Below are 18,556 nucleotides of genomic sequence, written 5' to 3' on the forward strand. Positions count from 1 at the left end.
TTTCATTAGTGAAGTCCATGCCTCAGAGAATTCAGGCAATCATAAAAGCCTGAGGAGGAGCAACAAAGTACTAATTGAGTAAAGTAGTAATTGTGTAATTTCCTCAACATTGAGTGATTTCCGTAATTTTTCCTCTACTTGATATGGGAAAAAAGATCATTTAATTTGTTTGAGGTATGTTTCATGAAGCCAGAGTGCTATTAAACAAAAATTGTTTTGTGTCATATCTGTAATTTGTATATTTGCTACGAAGTAAAAAAGCCAGATGAGGATCCTCTAAGTGTGGTGATTCCATAATTTTGCCATGGGTTGTAGCTATGGATGTAGTTAAGACTTGCTCAAGTTTATTCTCTGGATGCTGAGTGCATCGCTTAAAACAAAATGGAGGATGGGAGTGCAGCTTACAGTCACATGCAGGAAATGGCTAGGGAATTAATGGATTTAGCAGATTGTTAGAATGAATATTTTCTTTTATTAACTTTGTCATTTTTCCTCCTTTTGCGGGAGATCAAATCAAGCACCCAATTACCATCCCAGCCGCACGTTATTATTTCATTCACTTATTTCATTTCATTTTTCATTTTGGCACCATCTTTGCACACAGATATGTGAACGGAAATGCCAAATGAGTGATTTTCAGATTTAAATGTAAATTAAATTTATGGCACAAATGACCTCTTATAGAAAGAAAACCTCAGGCCTTGAAAGTGTATTTTTATGTCTTTAGGTGTCAGTGTAATGGCCATGCAGACACTTGTAATGAGCATGATGGAACAGGCTGCCCCTGCCAAAACAACACGGAAACATCATCATGTCTTAGTAGTTCACAGAGTGATCGCAAGGAGTGTTACAGGCAGCAGGTATTATTAGTTCCATTAGTTTGTTTTACACTATTAATAATGTTTACATTTCATTTTATTGCAAATTTAAAGACACTACTTTCCTAGTGTCTCAAACATTCCAAATCATATTCAAAGGCATGTACTGTAACAGTTTAATTAATTTTGTTGTTTACCTGATAAAAATCATTGTAGCACTTAACATACAGATGAAGAAGTGAAGGTGAACTGGAAGAATTTCAAACCATTTTCTCTGCAATGCTTTTGTTTTCCTAGTGTGCCAAATGCAAAGACGCCTTCAATGGCACACCGATCAATGGCCGTCAGTGTTACCGGCAGTTCAACGTGGACAACGAGTGCTGCTTTGACCCGACATCACAGGTCAACTGCTTCCATGAGCCTAATATCCGCAATCTGCCTATGGGACGCACAGTGTTTTTTGCAGCCCAGCCCAAATTCACTAACGTGGACATCCGCGTCACTATCGATGTTACTTTCGGTGAGGTGGAAGTGTATGTGTCTAATTCCCATGACACTTTTATTGTGGATGTTGACCGCCAGATGGGTGTACACACTATTAAAATAGCAGACGATGTTGCCTCTGTGCCCATGACTCGAGGAGACAAAGAGGTCCCTTTAGCGCTGTCACCGTTAAAAGTGAATGCAAATTCGTCTTCCCCTGCCATCCTTGCTCTGCACACTAAACAACACAGTGCTGAACGGGAAGTGCGTGAAGAGCGAGCAGAGGGCCTCATCACATACATCACAGTTTGGAAGCCTCAGACAGTGCTGATTGTGCGTGGTGTGCGTGATCGCGTCGTCATCACCTTCCCACATGAAGTGCACTCGCTCAAATCTAGCCGCTTCTTCATCGCACTGCGTGGTGTTGGTACAGACAGCCATGGTGGAGAGTCGCAAGGCCTGCTGTTCCTGCGCCAAGACCAGGCGCACATAGACCTGTTTGTTTTCTTCTCTGTCTTCTTTTCCTGCTTCTTCCTCTTCCTGTCTGTGTGTGTGCTGCTCTGGAAGGTCAAACAATTCCTGGACTTCAGGCGTGAACAGCGGCGTCACATTCAAGAGATGACAAAGATGGCATCACGTCCCTTTGCCAAGCTCACTGTCTACTTGGAGCCCGATGAGCCACAGCTCATCTATTTGCCCTCAACTGGAGGAGGTAGCGCCGTCTCACTGGCACATGTTAGGACAGGCAAAATAGGTGGTATGGTTTGTCGAGGAAGACCTGGAGCTCCGTCCTACAAACATGATCCTGGTGTGACTCGCCACCATCACCACCATCCTGCCCTCGGCGGAGGCAACAGTGGGCAGCATCTTTCCTTGCACTACCTGAATACGCATCAGTATGTTCCCAGCTCTGCCACCAATCCGACATCACACCACCACCACCACCACCATCCAGCTTCGCATGGCAGCTACCAGCAGTTCTGCCGCTCTGACCCCTTTCTCTCACAGCTCTTGGGCTTCTCCTACTCCTCCTTCAAGGTGGGACCCATCACTCTAGAGCCCACTGACGATGGCATGGCGGGAGTTGCCACTGTCCTTTTCCAGCTACCTGGCGGTATCCTGGCACCTAATCGAGCCTGTCTGGGCTCTGCCCTGGTCACCCTAAGACAGAACCTGCAGGAGTACTGTGGGCACGGTGGAGCAGGCACACATCCGGGGGTTGGTGTTGGCCGAAAGGGCCTCCTGGGCCACCAACATCTTACCACAATGGCCATGTGAGGAGCAAGAAGAAAGGTGGAAGAGAGCGTGATAGGAAGATGGGAATTTCAAGTGGGGGATGGTTAAGTTAATATGAGAAAAGAATGGAACAGGACGGACAATATCTGAAAACTCAGAACTGAATGTTCTTGAAAGGGCCAAGTTACTTGAAGAATGTGTGTGGGTGTTTTATAAAGGATGTATTTATTGAAACAATGGAACAGATCATCAAGATTATGTGGAATAGATATGATTATTCTTGTACATATACGCTGTATTAAGCATCTTTCATTAATTTATCTTCTGCTGTTTGTGGAAAGCTTTCTGTGAGCTTAGCATAAGCATTTAGGAAATGCACATGTTTTCTTGCTGCAGCCTCCCTTTGTCCTATATACACCAGTGAAGTTAAAGTGACACGCTGTCACAGAGAAAGACTTTGGATTGAATTATACAGTGTATTATTGCCCACTGAGAATGATGGCCTGGTTACAGAACCAAAATGTGCTTTAAAACACTAATGACAATCTGAACTACCATTTACAAGATCACTGCAACTGGTTCAACTAAAAAAAAAAAGAAAAGAAAAAAAAATTCGACCATCTATTAAAATGGACAATTGGCTGAAAATATTTGTAATATGTTCATCAATTGACAATGTACTTCAACCATATAAAATGATCAGAAACAATGGTTTAAAGCTGTATCTCTGTTGAATGTTGAACCATGTGCTTAGTTTTACACATATTTATCCTGGTAAAAATGGCATTTTAGTGTTTCTGCACTAAACATTTTTCCACTCGCAGTATTTTAATGGTTTGTTCCTGTAGTCATTTTGTTTAATATCTTTATCAGATTTTAATTGCAATGGGATTTATGTTGACTGGTGTGCTACAAATGAAGGAATCACCTGCTATCTGGTCACTGTTACATTGGTCAATGTTAGTGTACAGTAATGGACATGCTTTAATATTTAACAATATTTAAAAATGGATGATGCAGTCATACATTTTAATCCAGCTACATTTTGTTGACTGAACAGTATTTATTTCTAATGATTTAATAATTGTCAGAAAAGGGCTTCTTGGTGGAAAGTATTGAATTAAATGAAATTTGTCTTCTCCATCTTAATGGGATGAACAACGCAATGAAAAATGTCAAGAGTGGAAAAAATTTGTATATTTTAGTAAGATTTTAGTTAATAAAGTAACAGAGGGAAAAACAAGACCAAGACAAGCCTTTGTCAGTATTTTTGTTTGAAGTTTTTTGTATTAAGTGTCCTACTATAGAGAGGCTCTTTTGAGTATAAAGGTAGCACAGAGGGTAATGTTCTCCTGAAACTTCCATGGTCCTGGGTTCAATATGCGTGGAGTTTTGCATATTCTGCCCATGTCCACATGGGTTCTGTCTCACTGTCCAAAAACATAGGTGACACTAAATTCACCCTAGCTGTGAATTAATTTGTTTGTGTGTGATGTCCTGCGATGAGCTGGCATTCCAGGGTTTGTCCTTGACATTTATCCAGTGTTTCTGGGATATCTTCTGGATTCATGGTGCCCCTTACTTGGATAAAGCAGTTACTGTAAATGAATGAATGAATGTTGAATTATGAAAAGTTGTACACTCATATACAGTCCCCTCCGAAACTGTTGGAATGGCCAATTTATTTATTTGTGCTATACACCAAAGACATTTGGGTTTGAGACCAAAAGATGGATATGAGATGAAAGTTGAGGATTTCCACTTTTATGTATTTACATCTAGCTGTGTTAAACAACATAGAACATGGAGCCTTTTGTATCAGACCACCCAATTTTCAGGCGAGCAAAAGTAAAGGAACCAATCATCCTTAAAGTAATTTAAAGTAAATCATGCTTAATATTTGGTTGCATACCCCTTGCTTATAATAACTGCATCAAGCCTGTGACTCACTGACATCTCCAAATTGTCGTTTTCTTGTTTTGTGATGCTTTCCCAGGCTTTTACTGCAGCCTCCTTCAGTTTGTTTCAGGGGTTTCTCCCTTGAGTCTTCTCTTCAGGAGGTGAAATGCTGCTCAGTTGGGTTAATGTTTGGTGATTGACTTGGCCAGTCTAAAACCTTTCACTTTTTTTCCCTGATAAAGTCCTTTGTTGAATTGGCAGTGTGTTTTAGAACATTGTCTTGCTGCATGAGGAAGTTCCTCCCGATGTATTTCTCTGTAAATTGTCAAAAAAAAATGTTCCTGTAAACTTCTGAAACATTCTGCTGCTACCATCATGAGTTACATCATCAATAAAGATTAATGAGGCTGTTACAGAAGCAGCCATGCAAGCCCAAGCCATGACACTATCTCTACTGTCACAGATGAGCTTATATGTTTTGAGCAGATCCTTACTTTCTCCACATTTTGGCTTTTCTATCACTGTGGTAGAGGTTAATTTTGGTCAAGAACTTTTTTGGTTCATCTCTGTAGTTCTTTTTGAATTCCAATCTGGTTTACTGCTGATGAGTGGTTTGCATCTTGTGGTATGGTCTCTATATTTTCTGGTCTCAAAGTTTTCAAAGTATGTTGATGATATCACTGACTGTTGTTTTTGGGTTTTCCTTCACAACTCTCACAATGTTTGTCATCAGCTGTTGTTCTTGGCCAACCCATTCTGTGTCTGTTGCTCAGTACATCAGTGGTTTCTTTCTTTTTCAGGACTTTCCAAATTGTTGTATTGGCTATTCCCAATGTTTGTGGAATGCCTCTGACTGATTTTCCCTCTTTTCTCAGCTTCAGTCACTTATTCCAATATTTTTGTTAACCTACAAATTGTGTGGTCTGATACAAAATGTGCTATCCATGTTGTTTAACACATCTACATATAAATACCAGGAACTAAAAGCTGAAATTCTAAATTCAATCTCAATCTCAAACCTAAATGTCTTCAGTCTACAGCAAAAACAAATAAATTGGCCTTGCCATTCCAGTAGTTTCAGAAGGGACTGTAACAGTATTGTATCTTGTAAAAATGCCACAAGAACCTGAAACAGCAACAGCCTACGCTGGCAATTCAACTCCAATATCATGTTTTTACTATTCTGGATTTATTTTGGTGCTGTTATAAAACAAAAAGTGTTTAAAAGGAATTAAAGACCAAAATGTGTACAAATGTCTTGAAATATGTGGATGCTATCTATGTATTCTGTTCAATCCTGCACACATGCTTTTATGTTATGTGATTCATGCTCATGCATTCTGTGAATATACCAGTTTGACCCTATTAAACTTCAACTAATAGTGGTTAATACTGTAATGCTGTGTTTGATTTCTTTTTCATGTTCATGTGGTATACTGGAATCATCAAACAGCTGGGACAGAAATTTCAATAATGTAACACTACTTCTCTGTCAGAACCTCCCCAGACAGCAAAACCCAAAGCAAACAAGACTTCGGCATGTCTAATGTTTGGGAGATTGCAGTCAGTTGTCATAATTATAAGCACCGTTATAAGGAAATATGAACATGGGCTTGATAGAAACCAAAAGATTTGTACATGGGAATATTTCTGTTTGACGAGCACTGAGAGGTGATGAGAAAGAATTTGTGCTCTCATAGCCAACACATGACTGTAAAGCTCTGCATTGCAGATTGTTAATCTTACTTGGTACAGCAAGGAGATCAGTGGTTGTAGAAATATTCAAGCCCTGAACATTACCTGAAGCTGCTAGCCCATATCTGCATGATTTTATACATTGCACTGCTGGCACAAAAGTGACTGATTAGATAATTCCATGAATGAGTAGGTGTACAGGTGTTCCTAATAAAGTGCTTGGTGAGTGTATACCCTGGTGATGTCCTGCTTTGGCTGCTTTGCAGGGGTGCTTCTCAACACTCAAATTGATGCTCTCTCGTTTCCTCGCTCATACGTCCTAAACCCCATGATCCGGAAATTGATCGATGTCAACCATCTTGAAGGACATCTCAATTATGTAATTGCACCGCACGGAGTTGAGGAGCGAGGAGTGAGGAAGCTTCCAGAGGAGCTAGGATACACCAGTGTATCCTATGAGAAAGTGTTTCTTGTCGGAAAACCTGAAGCACTTATAAATTCCCCATCTCCTTTACATCTGCCACAATCTCCAACAAAAAGTCCTTTGATGATGTGATGGAATTTTGTGTGAAATATAATTAAATAATAATATGCTTACAATGAGTATTGTAATTAATTGATCCTTGCATGTTTGGATATGCAAAGCTGCACAAAATATGCAATACTTTATGTATTGTTCATTAAGTCATTGTTGAATAACCCAGACATTTCACATACTATCAGTGCATTTTGTATTATTAAGAATGTTCTTATTAATCAAGCTCCGACAACATAACGGCACATCCCTGAAGTGCAGTCATCATTAATCGATGTTGCTTTGAAGTATGCTTGAGATAGCGAGGATATTCCATTCGACTTGCTTCTGTTCTCTCCTCTCATCTCATCCTTGCATCCTTCTCTCACATCCTACAGGGTGGAGCTAAGATGCAAGGAAAGGAAGCAAGGAAAGGTAACGAGGATGCACCCCAAGTATGCAACCAGAGCTATCATAGCTGCATTCCCACAATGCAATGTGTTCATTTCACTTTCAAAATAAAAGCTTGAAATCAGTGGTAAAGAAGGTAACAAAGGTCGCAATCATTCATTAAAGACCTGGCCTATAATACAGTACATTGTATATTTTCTTCTAAAATTTTGCATTTAACCAAACGAGTTTCCTTAGATAAGCCATTAGGCTGCTTTTTAAAAAAATTGTCATTATTTGTAATTCATTAATGGGAATTATTAAAATATTGCACAAAAATTAAACAGTCTAAAGTAATTCTGAGGGAACTGCTTCCACAAGTGAATCTGTTAACCAGTCACATGATTTCACTGTCTTCCAAATGATAATTCTCACATATACACACCATGCTGATTACTAGTACAGTGAATTGTATAGTATATGGTAGGGCTGCACAATTAATCGAATATCGATCGCGATTACGATTTTGACTGCCCATGATTAAATGAACATGATCGACTGGGATATTAACGTTTAAAATTCGACCTCCGCTAATAGAAAACTCAGCTGCAAATCAAATCAAGTGCTTCCTACACTTACAGCCAATCACCATAGAGCGGCGCAGGGATGATGTCATTTTGTACTGCCAAAACCCCGAAATGGAGTTAGCATTTTAGCGCTCAAGCTGTCACCTTCGCTTCGAGCTCCAGCGCTTTGCGCATGGAGAAATCATACATTAACATGATGCTAAATGGCACTACAGAGGCTGTCGGGGACATTAAACATCATCACGCCGAACGGGAAAAAACTTTGCAGATAAACTCAGGGCTCTACAGTGCGACCATTTCAATTAACCAACAGTATCTCATTGTTATTATTTTAACTCAATTAACAGTGACCATGAGCAGAGAGCTTACTGTTTATGACGGGCCTCCTGATTAAAGTTTAAACAAAAAAAGATTGGTATCTGGATCAGTATCATCTGTGACAATCCTGATTGGAGCACCAGTAATGAACACCATTAAACTAAAATGCTTTGCATCTGATGGGTAAATGAACTCACCCAATCATAACCTATATGAGATTATTCAGATATATATACAATATACACAGAATGGTTCGAGAACTGACTCCAGCCCAGAACCATGACAGTGAAAAATGTCTAATAGTGTAGCTTTAAATATATTTAAGAGGAGCAGACTTTGAACATTGATGTTTGTTGTATTTGTTTACAAGGTGGAACAGGTTTTTCGTTATAAAAATTAACTGAAAATATTAAATTTAGTTTATCAGAATGTAAATTAATTTGTCATGGCTCACACTATGTTCATAAATTCTGTCATAATTGACCAGCTCAAGTTTTCTCATGCCTACTTGTGTGTTATGTTGTGGCATGAGAAAACTCAATAAATGTGAAAGTGCAATAAAAATATGTTGTCAATAAAATCAATTAATAATCGTGATAAATAATCGAGATCTCAATATTGATCAAAATAATCGGGATTATCATTTTGGCCATAATCATGCAGCCTTAGTATATGGTATATCGCTGCTGAAAATTAGTCTGACCAGCTACCAAAACACAGGCAGAACTGTGGGAACAGTTTCTGAATTAATGCTACTTGTGCAGCATCATAGACAAGGATCTTCTTCTTCTTCTTCTTTTTTTTTTTTTTTTAAATAATATGAATAGTAAGACATTTAGAAGATCTCAAGTGTTTATTGATCAGTTTAGTCAACTAATGAGGAAGCTGGAAAATAATTCTAATGATTTGTCATACTTTATCAAACTGCCCTACCCAAGTGTGCATTTATATATCTTTATATATAATTATATACCCCCCAACAACCCACCCTTGCTGTTATAATAACCGCCACTCTTCTGGGAAGACTATCCACTAGATTTTGGAGTGTGGCTGTGGGGAACCACAGTGATGGTCAGGTTTTCGCAAACTTTTGGCCCTAATAGTGTATAACTACATGTATATGATCATATGAAACAAACAATGAAATATAGGAACATGTTTGAGAGAAGTGCTCAGAAGCGCTTGTGCACAGAAACCCTTGATAGGACATCTCAATGTGTAGGACAATACAGCAGAACCTCAGCAAAGATGGTCTACCAGTTTAGTTTGACCAGCTCAACCTGTGCTTTGTCAGCTGATCAGACCAAGCTGGATTTTTCAGCAAGGATACCAGTCCAGTATACCACTAAACAAGTCTTGTAACTCTTTGATGGGATTATTTACAGGTTTCATGACCCCAGTGATAGGTATTTTAAATAGGCTGCTTTAAGTATTTATTCATGAGAACTATGCGGTCAGTGAAACCTGAAGCAAACATCGACGTGGTACAGTTATTTTGAAAAACAGTCAAACGCCGGCCATGTTTAGACAGGTTGCTTGATTCCGTCTTCACTACAACTTAAATTGTTTCTCTGGTTTTACCTTGCACACCTTGTTTTTGTGTCAAAACAACCCGGTTTATTAGCTATAACCGCTGCGTCAGAAACAAACGACTGTTTGAATTCACAGGAACAGATGCGCTCGTGTAGTTATGTTAGAGTTGTGCTAATTGCTAACTGAATGACAGGCTTTTTATTTTTATTTTAAACAAATCGCTCATGCAAGCTGTTTAGTCGTAACTGTATGTTTTTGATGATTAGCTTCGAACAGGCTAATTCTTCACAAGGTGACGCATTATAGGAGAGTAAATGTGAAGAAGGTATCTACTGGGGAATAAAATAAATAACGTTACAGGCCTGTTTTGACCACTTAGCATCATAATGCTAAAGGCTATCTCGAGATAGATGCACTTCCACCTCTGTTGTATATAAGCAGTGTGTATTAACTAATGCATTAGCGTTGTTTTTTTCAGTGTAAGTAGAAACTATTTCCGTTATCAAGAGAAATCATCCATGTTCTTCTGATACACGGACATGTAGCGTGCGTTGCTGGTGCAGTGTGACGTCATGGTGAAAATCAGCTCAGCAAGCTCATCCTCCAACAGGGCACCAGGCACACACATCAAAACAGAGCCGTGTCCTTTTGGAGAGCCTTTAAATGATGTGGAACCAGACAAACATCTGCTTTATTCATGTGATGGCGCTGAAGACTTTGTTTCTGATAACATCTCTTCAGAGCTTCAGCAGATAAAGCAAGAGCACTCTGAGACAGACTTAATGCGAACAGGGAGCAGAAATGTACAGCCTGAATCCATAGACTTCAGAGTATCTACAAAGACAGAGCCGGAATGCGTTTCAGTAAATTTGAGTGTTGGTCTAAAGACCGAGTCTGAAATCCATGATGTGGAAAGTGGTGAGGCACATTTCCCCTTGAAGGAGGAGGAGGAAGAAGAGGATGTTACAAAGATCAAGCTAGAGACAGCAGAAGAGGATAGTGATCCCAGACAGGATGAAGAAGCAGGTAATTTAAACACAACGTTTCATTGGTGACCGGGACAAAATATTGACCTAGTTAAAGTTTAATCAGGCATGTTTTAGAAATAATGATCGATCACTAAAATGGATCAGATTTCTTTTATTTAATAAATTGTATTTAATTTCAGTGAGACGTTATGTAAGTATGCACGTTGGCTTAGTGGTTAGCGACTCCGGGGTTGGGGGTTCGAGTCCTGCCTCTGCACTGTGTGCGTGGAGTGTGCATGTTCTCCCCATGCTTCAGGGGTTTCCTCTGGGTAGTCCGGTTTCCTCCCCAGTCCAAAGACATGTATTGTAGGCTGATTGGCATCTCTTAGTGTGCGAGTGTGTGCGTGTGCGTGAGTGTGTGATGGGCCCTGCGATGGGTTGGCACCCCGTTCAGGGTGTCCCCCACTTTGTATCCCGAGTCCCCAGGGGTCTCCCCACTACCCTGTTTAGCTTAAATGGTACAGAAAATGGATAAACATTACATAAGGAATGCAACACAATGGGATATGCTGTTATAGAAAAATATTCCCTAACAAGTTGTACTTTCCCTGAAGGGGTACTTTTACCACCCTGAAGTTGCTTATTTCTATTAACTGCATGTCCTGCAGTGTTTTAGTAAGGGATAATCCACAGCTAGGTGTGCGTTACATGATTTTAATTCACAACGTGGAGGCAAAGAACCATTGGTTACCTCCACAGAGTGCATTAAAATTGTGTGATGCACACCTAGCTGTGGATTATCCCGTTTATACCATGGTCACTTGCCAGCATTGATGAGTTAAATGTTTGACTGAACTGATTAATTTCCGTTAGTTAATTTATTTACGAGTCGTTAGATCTAGAATTCTGCCTGCTTTAAATCATACACAGAGATAAAGTAGTGTGATAAGATTACATTTATTTGAATGAATTATAATAAATAATTAATTCAAATAAATATTCAAATACATAATTCAAATAAATGGAGAGAGAGAGAGATGATGCGTGTGTGAATTACCTGCGTCTGTGCTGCGTTTCTAGCTGTGAGTTTAACTGTATGTTACTATGATTATTTATATGGTTCTTTATAGGTAGCGCATCAATTTAGACCAGTGATTAAACTGACCGGAACGATCTTTGGTATATACGGTTTTAATACACACCTTCCAGCCAATCAGAATCGAGTATTCGGACAGACCGTGGTACAATACCTCTTATTCTACACCAGTTTTTCAGTGATTTGAAATGTATAATTGTTTAATGATGTGTTGTGCTTTTTATTTGTTTATAATAGCATTTAATGCTGTGGAGCATCTGGGATACAAGTTTGTTTCTGTAATCACTTAAGCTATATACAGTTAACAACAACAACAAAAAAAGCTTATGTTTCTGAGAAACTACAACGAGTTGTAACTACACTAACCTAATGGGTCTTTCAACACAATGTTAAACAAGTCCTAATATATATATATATATATATATATATATATATATATATATATATATGTGTATATATATATATATATATGTGTGTATATATATATATATATATATATATGTGTGTGTATATATATATATATATATATATATATATATATATATATATGTATAAAATTTGTATTTAATTTGTTTCTATCCCCAGGCCAAGAATCTTTCTTTTCCTGCCCTTACTGTGCTGTGTCCTTCACTGACTCCTCTTACCTCGAGAAGCACCTCAAATGGACCCATCGGAGTAATTACCTTGTTTGGCTAAAAACTCAAAAAACACCACAATGCATCCAAATATCCTCCCAGATGCTCAGCTGCACTTCTTGCAACCTTCACTTCTTCACCCAGGAGCAGCTGAAGGTCCATATGCGGCGCGCCCACCTTCCCACGCCCGCACCGACCCGGAAGCGCTACACATGTCCACAGTGCGACCGCAGCTTTGACTACATTGGCAATCTGCAAAACCACTGTCGTCGGTGCCACAATTTGTCCACTGTGTGTACTGACGGAGAGCTGAGCTGTGCTTCATGTGGCGAAAGCTTTGCAGGTATGTGGGGCCTCGGACCACATCAGTGCAACAAGCTAGAAGAAGAACAAAAACCAGAAATAGATGGAAATGAACCGCTCTGCACAGACCGCGGTTATCTGTGTCAACACTGCGGAAAGAACTGTGCTACGCTGCAGTGTTTAACCATACACACACGCACCCATACAGGCGAGAAGCCATATATCTGCACTGACTGTGGGAATAGCTTCAAAGAGATGGGCAGCTTGCGCAAGCACATGGTCATCCACACTGGCGTTAAGCCGTACTCGTGCCCTGAGTGTAAGAAGAGCTTTGCTCGAATGAGCCACCTGAGTACACACCTGCGCACGCACACAGGCGAGAGGCCGTACCCATGTCCTGAGTGTGGTATGAGGTTCAGTCACAGGTCAACGCTGCGTCTACATCGACGCGTTCACTCCGGAGAAAAGCCGTTCTCTTGTGTGGATTGCGAGAAGACGTTCGCAACACTGAGCAACCTGAAAGTGCACCTCCTGACACACAACCAGGAGAGGATCCACAAGTGTAACGAGTGCAGGAAGACGTTTTCCCGGCCCGACGTGCTGAAGAAGCACCTCCGGATTCACAACGGCGAGAGGCCATATGTGTGCACTGTCTGCAGCAAGAGATTCAATCGCATCCAGCACCTCACCAACCACCAGCGCACACACACAGGCGAGAGGCCGTACCGCTGTGACGAGTGCGGTGCAAGCTTCGCACAGTCAGGCGATTTGACCAAACATGTGCGTGGGCACACAGGGGAAAAGCCCTACGCGTGTCCTGAGTGCAACCGGTGCTACAGCAATTCTGGGGACCTGGGCAAGCACAGGCGCACTCACAGTGGCCAGAGGCCTTACAGGTGTCAGCAGTGTGACAAGGCATTCCTCATGCCACAACATTTGAAAACACATATTCTTACACACACTGGAGAACGGCCGCATATCTGCCCAAAGTGTCAACGCACCTTTATACGGGCGCACCACCTCACCCAGCACCTGAATACACATCACATTTAGTGTCTAACATTCTAAATAACTCATTGAAAGAGTGTTTGCTTTTGAAAGAGTACTGACTGCTTGTACATGATTCTGATTGTGCTCGTCCGTTGAAATAGTACCCCCTATAAAATGAAAGTACAGAGTAATAAATGGTATTTATGTCATTATTACTGCATCACTGACCCGCATCATCAAAGCTTCCATAAAGTCAACTATTCAAATTAAGCGTGTATCGTTCTCTAGCCAGTTCCTGTTTCATTGAATTAAATAATGTGAATGCCCCGATGACTAATATAGCTGGTGTGATTTATAGGCAAATTATCCATACATTTTATTTGGATGGCATATGTACTGTCAATGATCAACTTCCTGACCTAAAAGTTGTGTGCATGTCTCTTTAGGTAAGAAGTGACCCTGTTATCATATCAGAGGAACAGACGATTTTAGGTTGGACTTTAACTAACTACCGAATGTTAGCAGTGCACCTGACATTGTAATTTTGTAAGTACAACTTTGGGAGTGGTAAATAGGACCATCTAATGAGCATGTGAATTATTATTTTAAATTAGTTTACAGGATTATTATTAAGAATGAAAAAGATTTACATGTAATAGGGGGACACCGTGGCTTCGTGGTTAGCATGTTTGCCCCAACTCAGGGTTGGGGGTTTGAATCTGACCTCGCCCTGTGCACACACAGTTTGCTTTTTCTCCCCGTTTCGAAACACTTCGGGTGTTTCCTCTGGGTACTCCAGTTTCCTCCTCCAGTCCAAGACATGCGCTGTAGGCTGATTGGCATTTCCAAATTGTCTGTAGTGTGGGAATGTGTGTGCCATTGTGTGCCCTGCGATGGGTTGGCACCCTGTCCAGGGTGTCTCCCGCCCAGTTCTGGGATAGGGTCCTGAGTAGGATAAATGGTATGGAAAATCGATGAATGGAAAAAGCACCAGATGCCAAATTTTGTAGCACAAAAGCAAGACCAAAGTGTGGATATGCTAAGGCAATTTAAGGATAATGGATAACGTGACTGTACATAAAAAAATAAAACAGACACACCAGCATGTAATGTGGATTATGGAGAATAATGTCAGTAGTACTTGATTATGCCCTTTTGCGTTACGTGAGTTACATACATGAGCAAGCTAACAGTTGTCATTGTCAAGAGACTTGCAACTTTAAAACAGTTAATAAGATATTTATTTTCAAATACTTAATCCACCCTCAATTATTTGCTTATTAATCTTTATAATTAACATGTGATTTCCATGATGTCCTGTAGGCCTGTATCTGGTGAGTAACAGAGTACTTAAAGTGATGGTAAAATCCTGTTTACCAGCAGTTAATAAAAAAAAGTTAATTTATTGATTTATTTCATGTAAATCATAGCACGAAACTAGAATTCCCACACATGAATATAACTGACTTTTAAACATATTGGGTGATGTGAAATCCTTCATTACTACCATATTTATTTTACCTATCATAGATGTTTAACATAAAACGTAGCAGTGTATGCTGTTACGGTACAGTAGACAGATATATCAAGCCTTTACAAAAAGCATCTAATGGTCTTAAGTAGTCTAGGTTATGTGAACAGGAAAGAGTGCAAAGATGGCTGACAGGAAAGTGCTGAGCAGTATCTGTGAGTGTAGTCATTTAAAATGAGCTTGAGGTGCTATGAAGTGTGCACACAAAGCTATCTACTGTATGAGCGTGGGGCAGTGAAGTGAGCGTGCAGTTCTACGAACACTGAGTACTGAGTCATGTGCAGTTCCTCTCCCCTCACTCACCATTTAACACTGCTTACAAGTCAAGTTGATTGAACTGAAAGTGCCATGGACTAAAGTAAAAAAAAAAAAAAAAAAATCAGTCTTTATTTTATTAGTATTTTGAAAATTTGTGTTTAAATAAAACATTAGATTAACTTACTTAAAATAAAGGTCAATTGAAAATGTGTGTTCTTGTGAGTTTTTTTTAACCACCACATTCAATCGCATATTAGTATTACTATTGTTACTATTATATTTGTTTTGTGTGTAAAAACTGTGGAAATAAAATACAAGGTAAACAGATATTTCATGCTAGTATCGCTGTCAACACCATAATGGTTGTCATCTCATAAAGCACTAATTAGCCGAGACATCTCTGTTGTAACTCAGTACACGTGTTGTGTAGCTGCATTTCTTTCTGGTACTTCCAGTCTCCCTTATCCCTTATAATTGTGATTGTTGAAATGTTTTCTCCTATTATACTCCACTGTAATTGCAGAATTGTATTCTTACTGGAATAACAAAATACAGTACAATACATCAGTATTGGTTCTGTTTCGTAATTAGGACAAATATTTGAACAATCTTGCAGGTTTAGTTCTGCATTGTATAGCAGTAGATCTAAAATTTGAAAATAGTGCTTTATACACTCATCAGCCAAAACATTAAAATCACTTGCCTAACATTGTGTAGATCCCCCTTGTGCCGCCAGTGCAACTCGGACATTTCGAGGCATGGACTTCACAAGACCTCCGAAGGTGTGCTGTGGTATCTGGCACCAAGACGTTAGCAGCAGATCCATTAACTGCTGTATGTTGCGATGTAGGGCCTCCATGGATTGGACTTGTTTGTCCAGCACATCCCACAGATGCTCAATCAGATTGAGATCTGAGGAATTTGGAGGTCAAGTCAACACCTTGAACCCTTTGTCATGTTCCTCACACCGTTCCTAAACAATTTTCGCAGTGTAGCAGAGCACATTATCCTGCTGAAAGAGGCCACTGCCACTAGAGAATACTGCTGACATGAAGGGGTGTACATGGTAGGCAACAATGTTTAGGTAGGTGGTATGTGTCAAAGTAACATCCGCATGATTGCCAAGACATTGTTTACCAATGGAGCATTGGGAAATTTTTCCCAGCAGAACATTGCCTAGAGCATCACACTGCCTCTGCTGTCTTGCCTTCTTCCCATCCTGGAGCCATCTCTTTCCCAGGTAAGCAGCGCACACGCACCTGGCTGTACACATGATGTTAAAGAAAACGTGATTCATCTGACCAGGCCAACTTCTTCCATTGCTCACTGGTCCAGTTCTGACTCTCATGTGCCCATTGTAGGCATTTTCGGTGGTGGACAGGGATCAGTGTGGGCCCTCTGACTGGTCTGTGGCTACGCAGCCCCATATACAGCAAGCTGTGATGCACTGTGTGTTCTGACACCTTTGTATCATAGCCAGCATGAAGGTTTTCAAACCGGGAAACACCACTGCAAAATGGGAGCACCCCACAGAACTTTCCGTTTTGGAAATGCTTTGTACCCAGTCATATAACCATCACAGTTTGGCCCTTGTCAGACTAGCTCAGATTCTTACACTTGCCCATTTTTCCAGCTTCCAACATTGCTTCGAGAACTGACTGTTCACTTGCTACCTAATATATCCCACCCCTGACAGGTACCATTGTAACAAGATAATCAATGGTACTCACTTCACCTGTCAGTGGTTTCAATGTTATGGCTGATCAGTGTATAGTCCGTATGTGATTTGCAATTTTGTCTTACAGACACGTTGCTTTAAGTAGTTTTCCAGTGCCTTCTAACATTCTCTGAAAATTGACTAGAAGTTTCTCATCATAGGAACCATGTTTCATTGAGAATGTGAGTCTTATTTCATCAAATGTCATTAGCTTAATATGTATTTTTCTAGCAAACTCAAGCATAGTGCATATAATTGCTAATTAATTAAGAATCCATATCGCTGATTACAAGTAAACGTAGTCCATCAAAAAGCTAAATTAATTGTAGCATGCATCTGTGAGGCAATTGCAACACAACAGCTTATATTAAATCAAAAATACAAACATAATAGGTTTTGCTTATGAAACAATAAATTTGTTTAAAAATCTTTCTTATTGGCATTTGCTCTGACATGACTGTCTTCAAGAAAACATTTAAATGTCTTTTCTTAACCAAATTTACACAGAATTATTGTTTCCCAATGAAGATTCACGTCACGCTGAGTCTACAAATATAGACATATTGCAGAATGCTGCATAATACACATGAAATGATCCATTTAACAAGTATAAACATATTCTTTTAACTCTCAGATTTACTGAGATTTGTTACTGCTTTCTGTTGATATGCCACATCTTTGTAGAGAACGGCTTATGGCTGTATTGTCTGAATTTAAATGTCAATCAAAATTAGGCTAGAGCAGGATAAACAGATGACACACTACAATGAAAAAATCAAAAGCTTCCCTTGTTTTGTAGCTCATATTGGGTCTCATATATCATTAATGAGGTTCAATATCTCAAAGCAGAATATGTTTTGTTGTTACTTGTGGAATAGTTTGTTTGATGGCTGGCTTATAGTTAAAAGCAGTTACTTTATCTAGACCCCCCCCCCCCCCCCCCTCCTTTTAAACCTTTCCACAGTGATATAAAGCAAGTGAGTCTTGCTTTTTCACTTGCTTTTCTTAGCTTATTGTGTATCAGATTTATCTGATCACAAACTCCAGGAATGAGAAGTTCTGGTACCAGTAGTCCAGTGGAAAGAAGTCTGTTTATTTTGTCTTCTTCTTCTGCCTGAGACTGAAGCTACATTTCTGTATTGTTTTTATAATGTGTAATTAACAATGCAATATGACTTGCAGTTCTGTCTTATAGACACGCTGAATTAAAATAGTTTCTCTGTGTCTTCTAACAAAGTGCAAAGTTCAAAACAAAAAAAACTACATCAGGCCAGCCACCCTTCGTTACTCCAGGTTGTTAGGAGAGTCAGTGAGGGTGTATTAAAAGGATATTGGAATCCACAGCCAGTATGAGAGGCTCAAAAAACATTGATCTGAGGGCCTTCCAAAGCCATGTTAGGTATATACAATTGCAATCAAAATTATTCAACCCCCATTGTAAATCAAGTTTTTTATCAAAGTTTACAGACTTGCACCTGTTTGCAATGAACAAATCAAACAAAAGCAATTGAAATAGTTCAACAGAAGGAAAGTTTCAAGTGGTTTCCCCAAATTTCTCTATTTTCAAAATTATTCAACCCCTTCA

The 18,556-nt window shown here is 39.7% G+C and overlaps 2 protein-coding genes across 6 annotated transcripts in view; both read left to right on the plus strand.

The window, feature by feature from the left end:
* The window catches only part of megf8 (multiple EGF-like-domains 8), a 59,985-nt gene extending 54,295 nt beyond the window's left edge, over positions 1 to 5,690 (plus strand). For all 5 annotated transcript variants that reach the window (XM_017453431.3, XM_047150340.2, XM_017453432.3 and 2 more), the window contains 2 exons: positions 728 to 860; positions 1,116 to 5,690. In XM_017453431.3, the coding sequence (XP_017308920.1) occupies positions 728 to 860; positions 1,116 to 2,579 (1,597 nt within the window). In that variant the 3' untranslated portion in view covers positions 2,580 to 5,690. The remainder of the gene's footprint in view (positions 1 to 727; positions 861 to 1,115) is intronic.
* Positions 5,691 to 9,443: 3,753 nt separating this feature from the next.
* Positions 9,444 to 15,777, plus strand: LOC108256699 (zinc finger protein 883). Its single transcript, XM_017453839.3, has 2 exons — positions 9,444 to 10,499; positions 12,123 to 15,777. The coding sequence occupies exons 1-2, from the start codon at positions 10,046 to 10,048 to the stop codon at positions 13,526 to 13,528; spliced, it is 1,860 nt and encodes a 619-aa protein (XP_017309328.1). The 5' UTR covers positions 9,444 to 10,045; the 3' UTR covers positions 13,529 to 15,777.
* Positions 15,778 to 18,556: the final 2,779 nt, after the last annotated feature.

This window comes from Ictalurus punctatus, chromosome 23 (genome assembly GCF_001660625.3).
Source record: "Ictalurus punctatus breed USDA103 chromosome 23, Coco_2.0, whole genome shotgun sequence".
Lineage (NCBI taxonomy): Eukaryota > Metazoa > Chordata > Actinopteri > Siluriformes > Ictaluridae > Ictalurus > Ictalurus punctatus.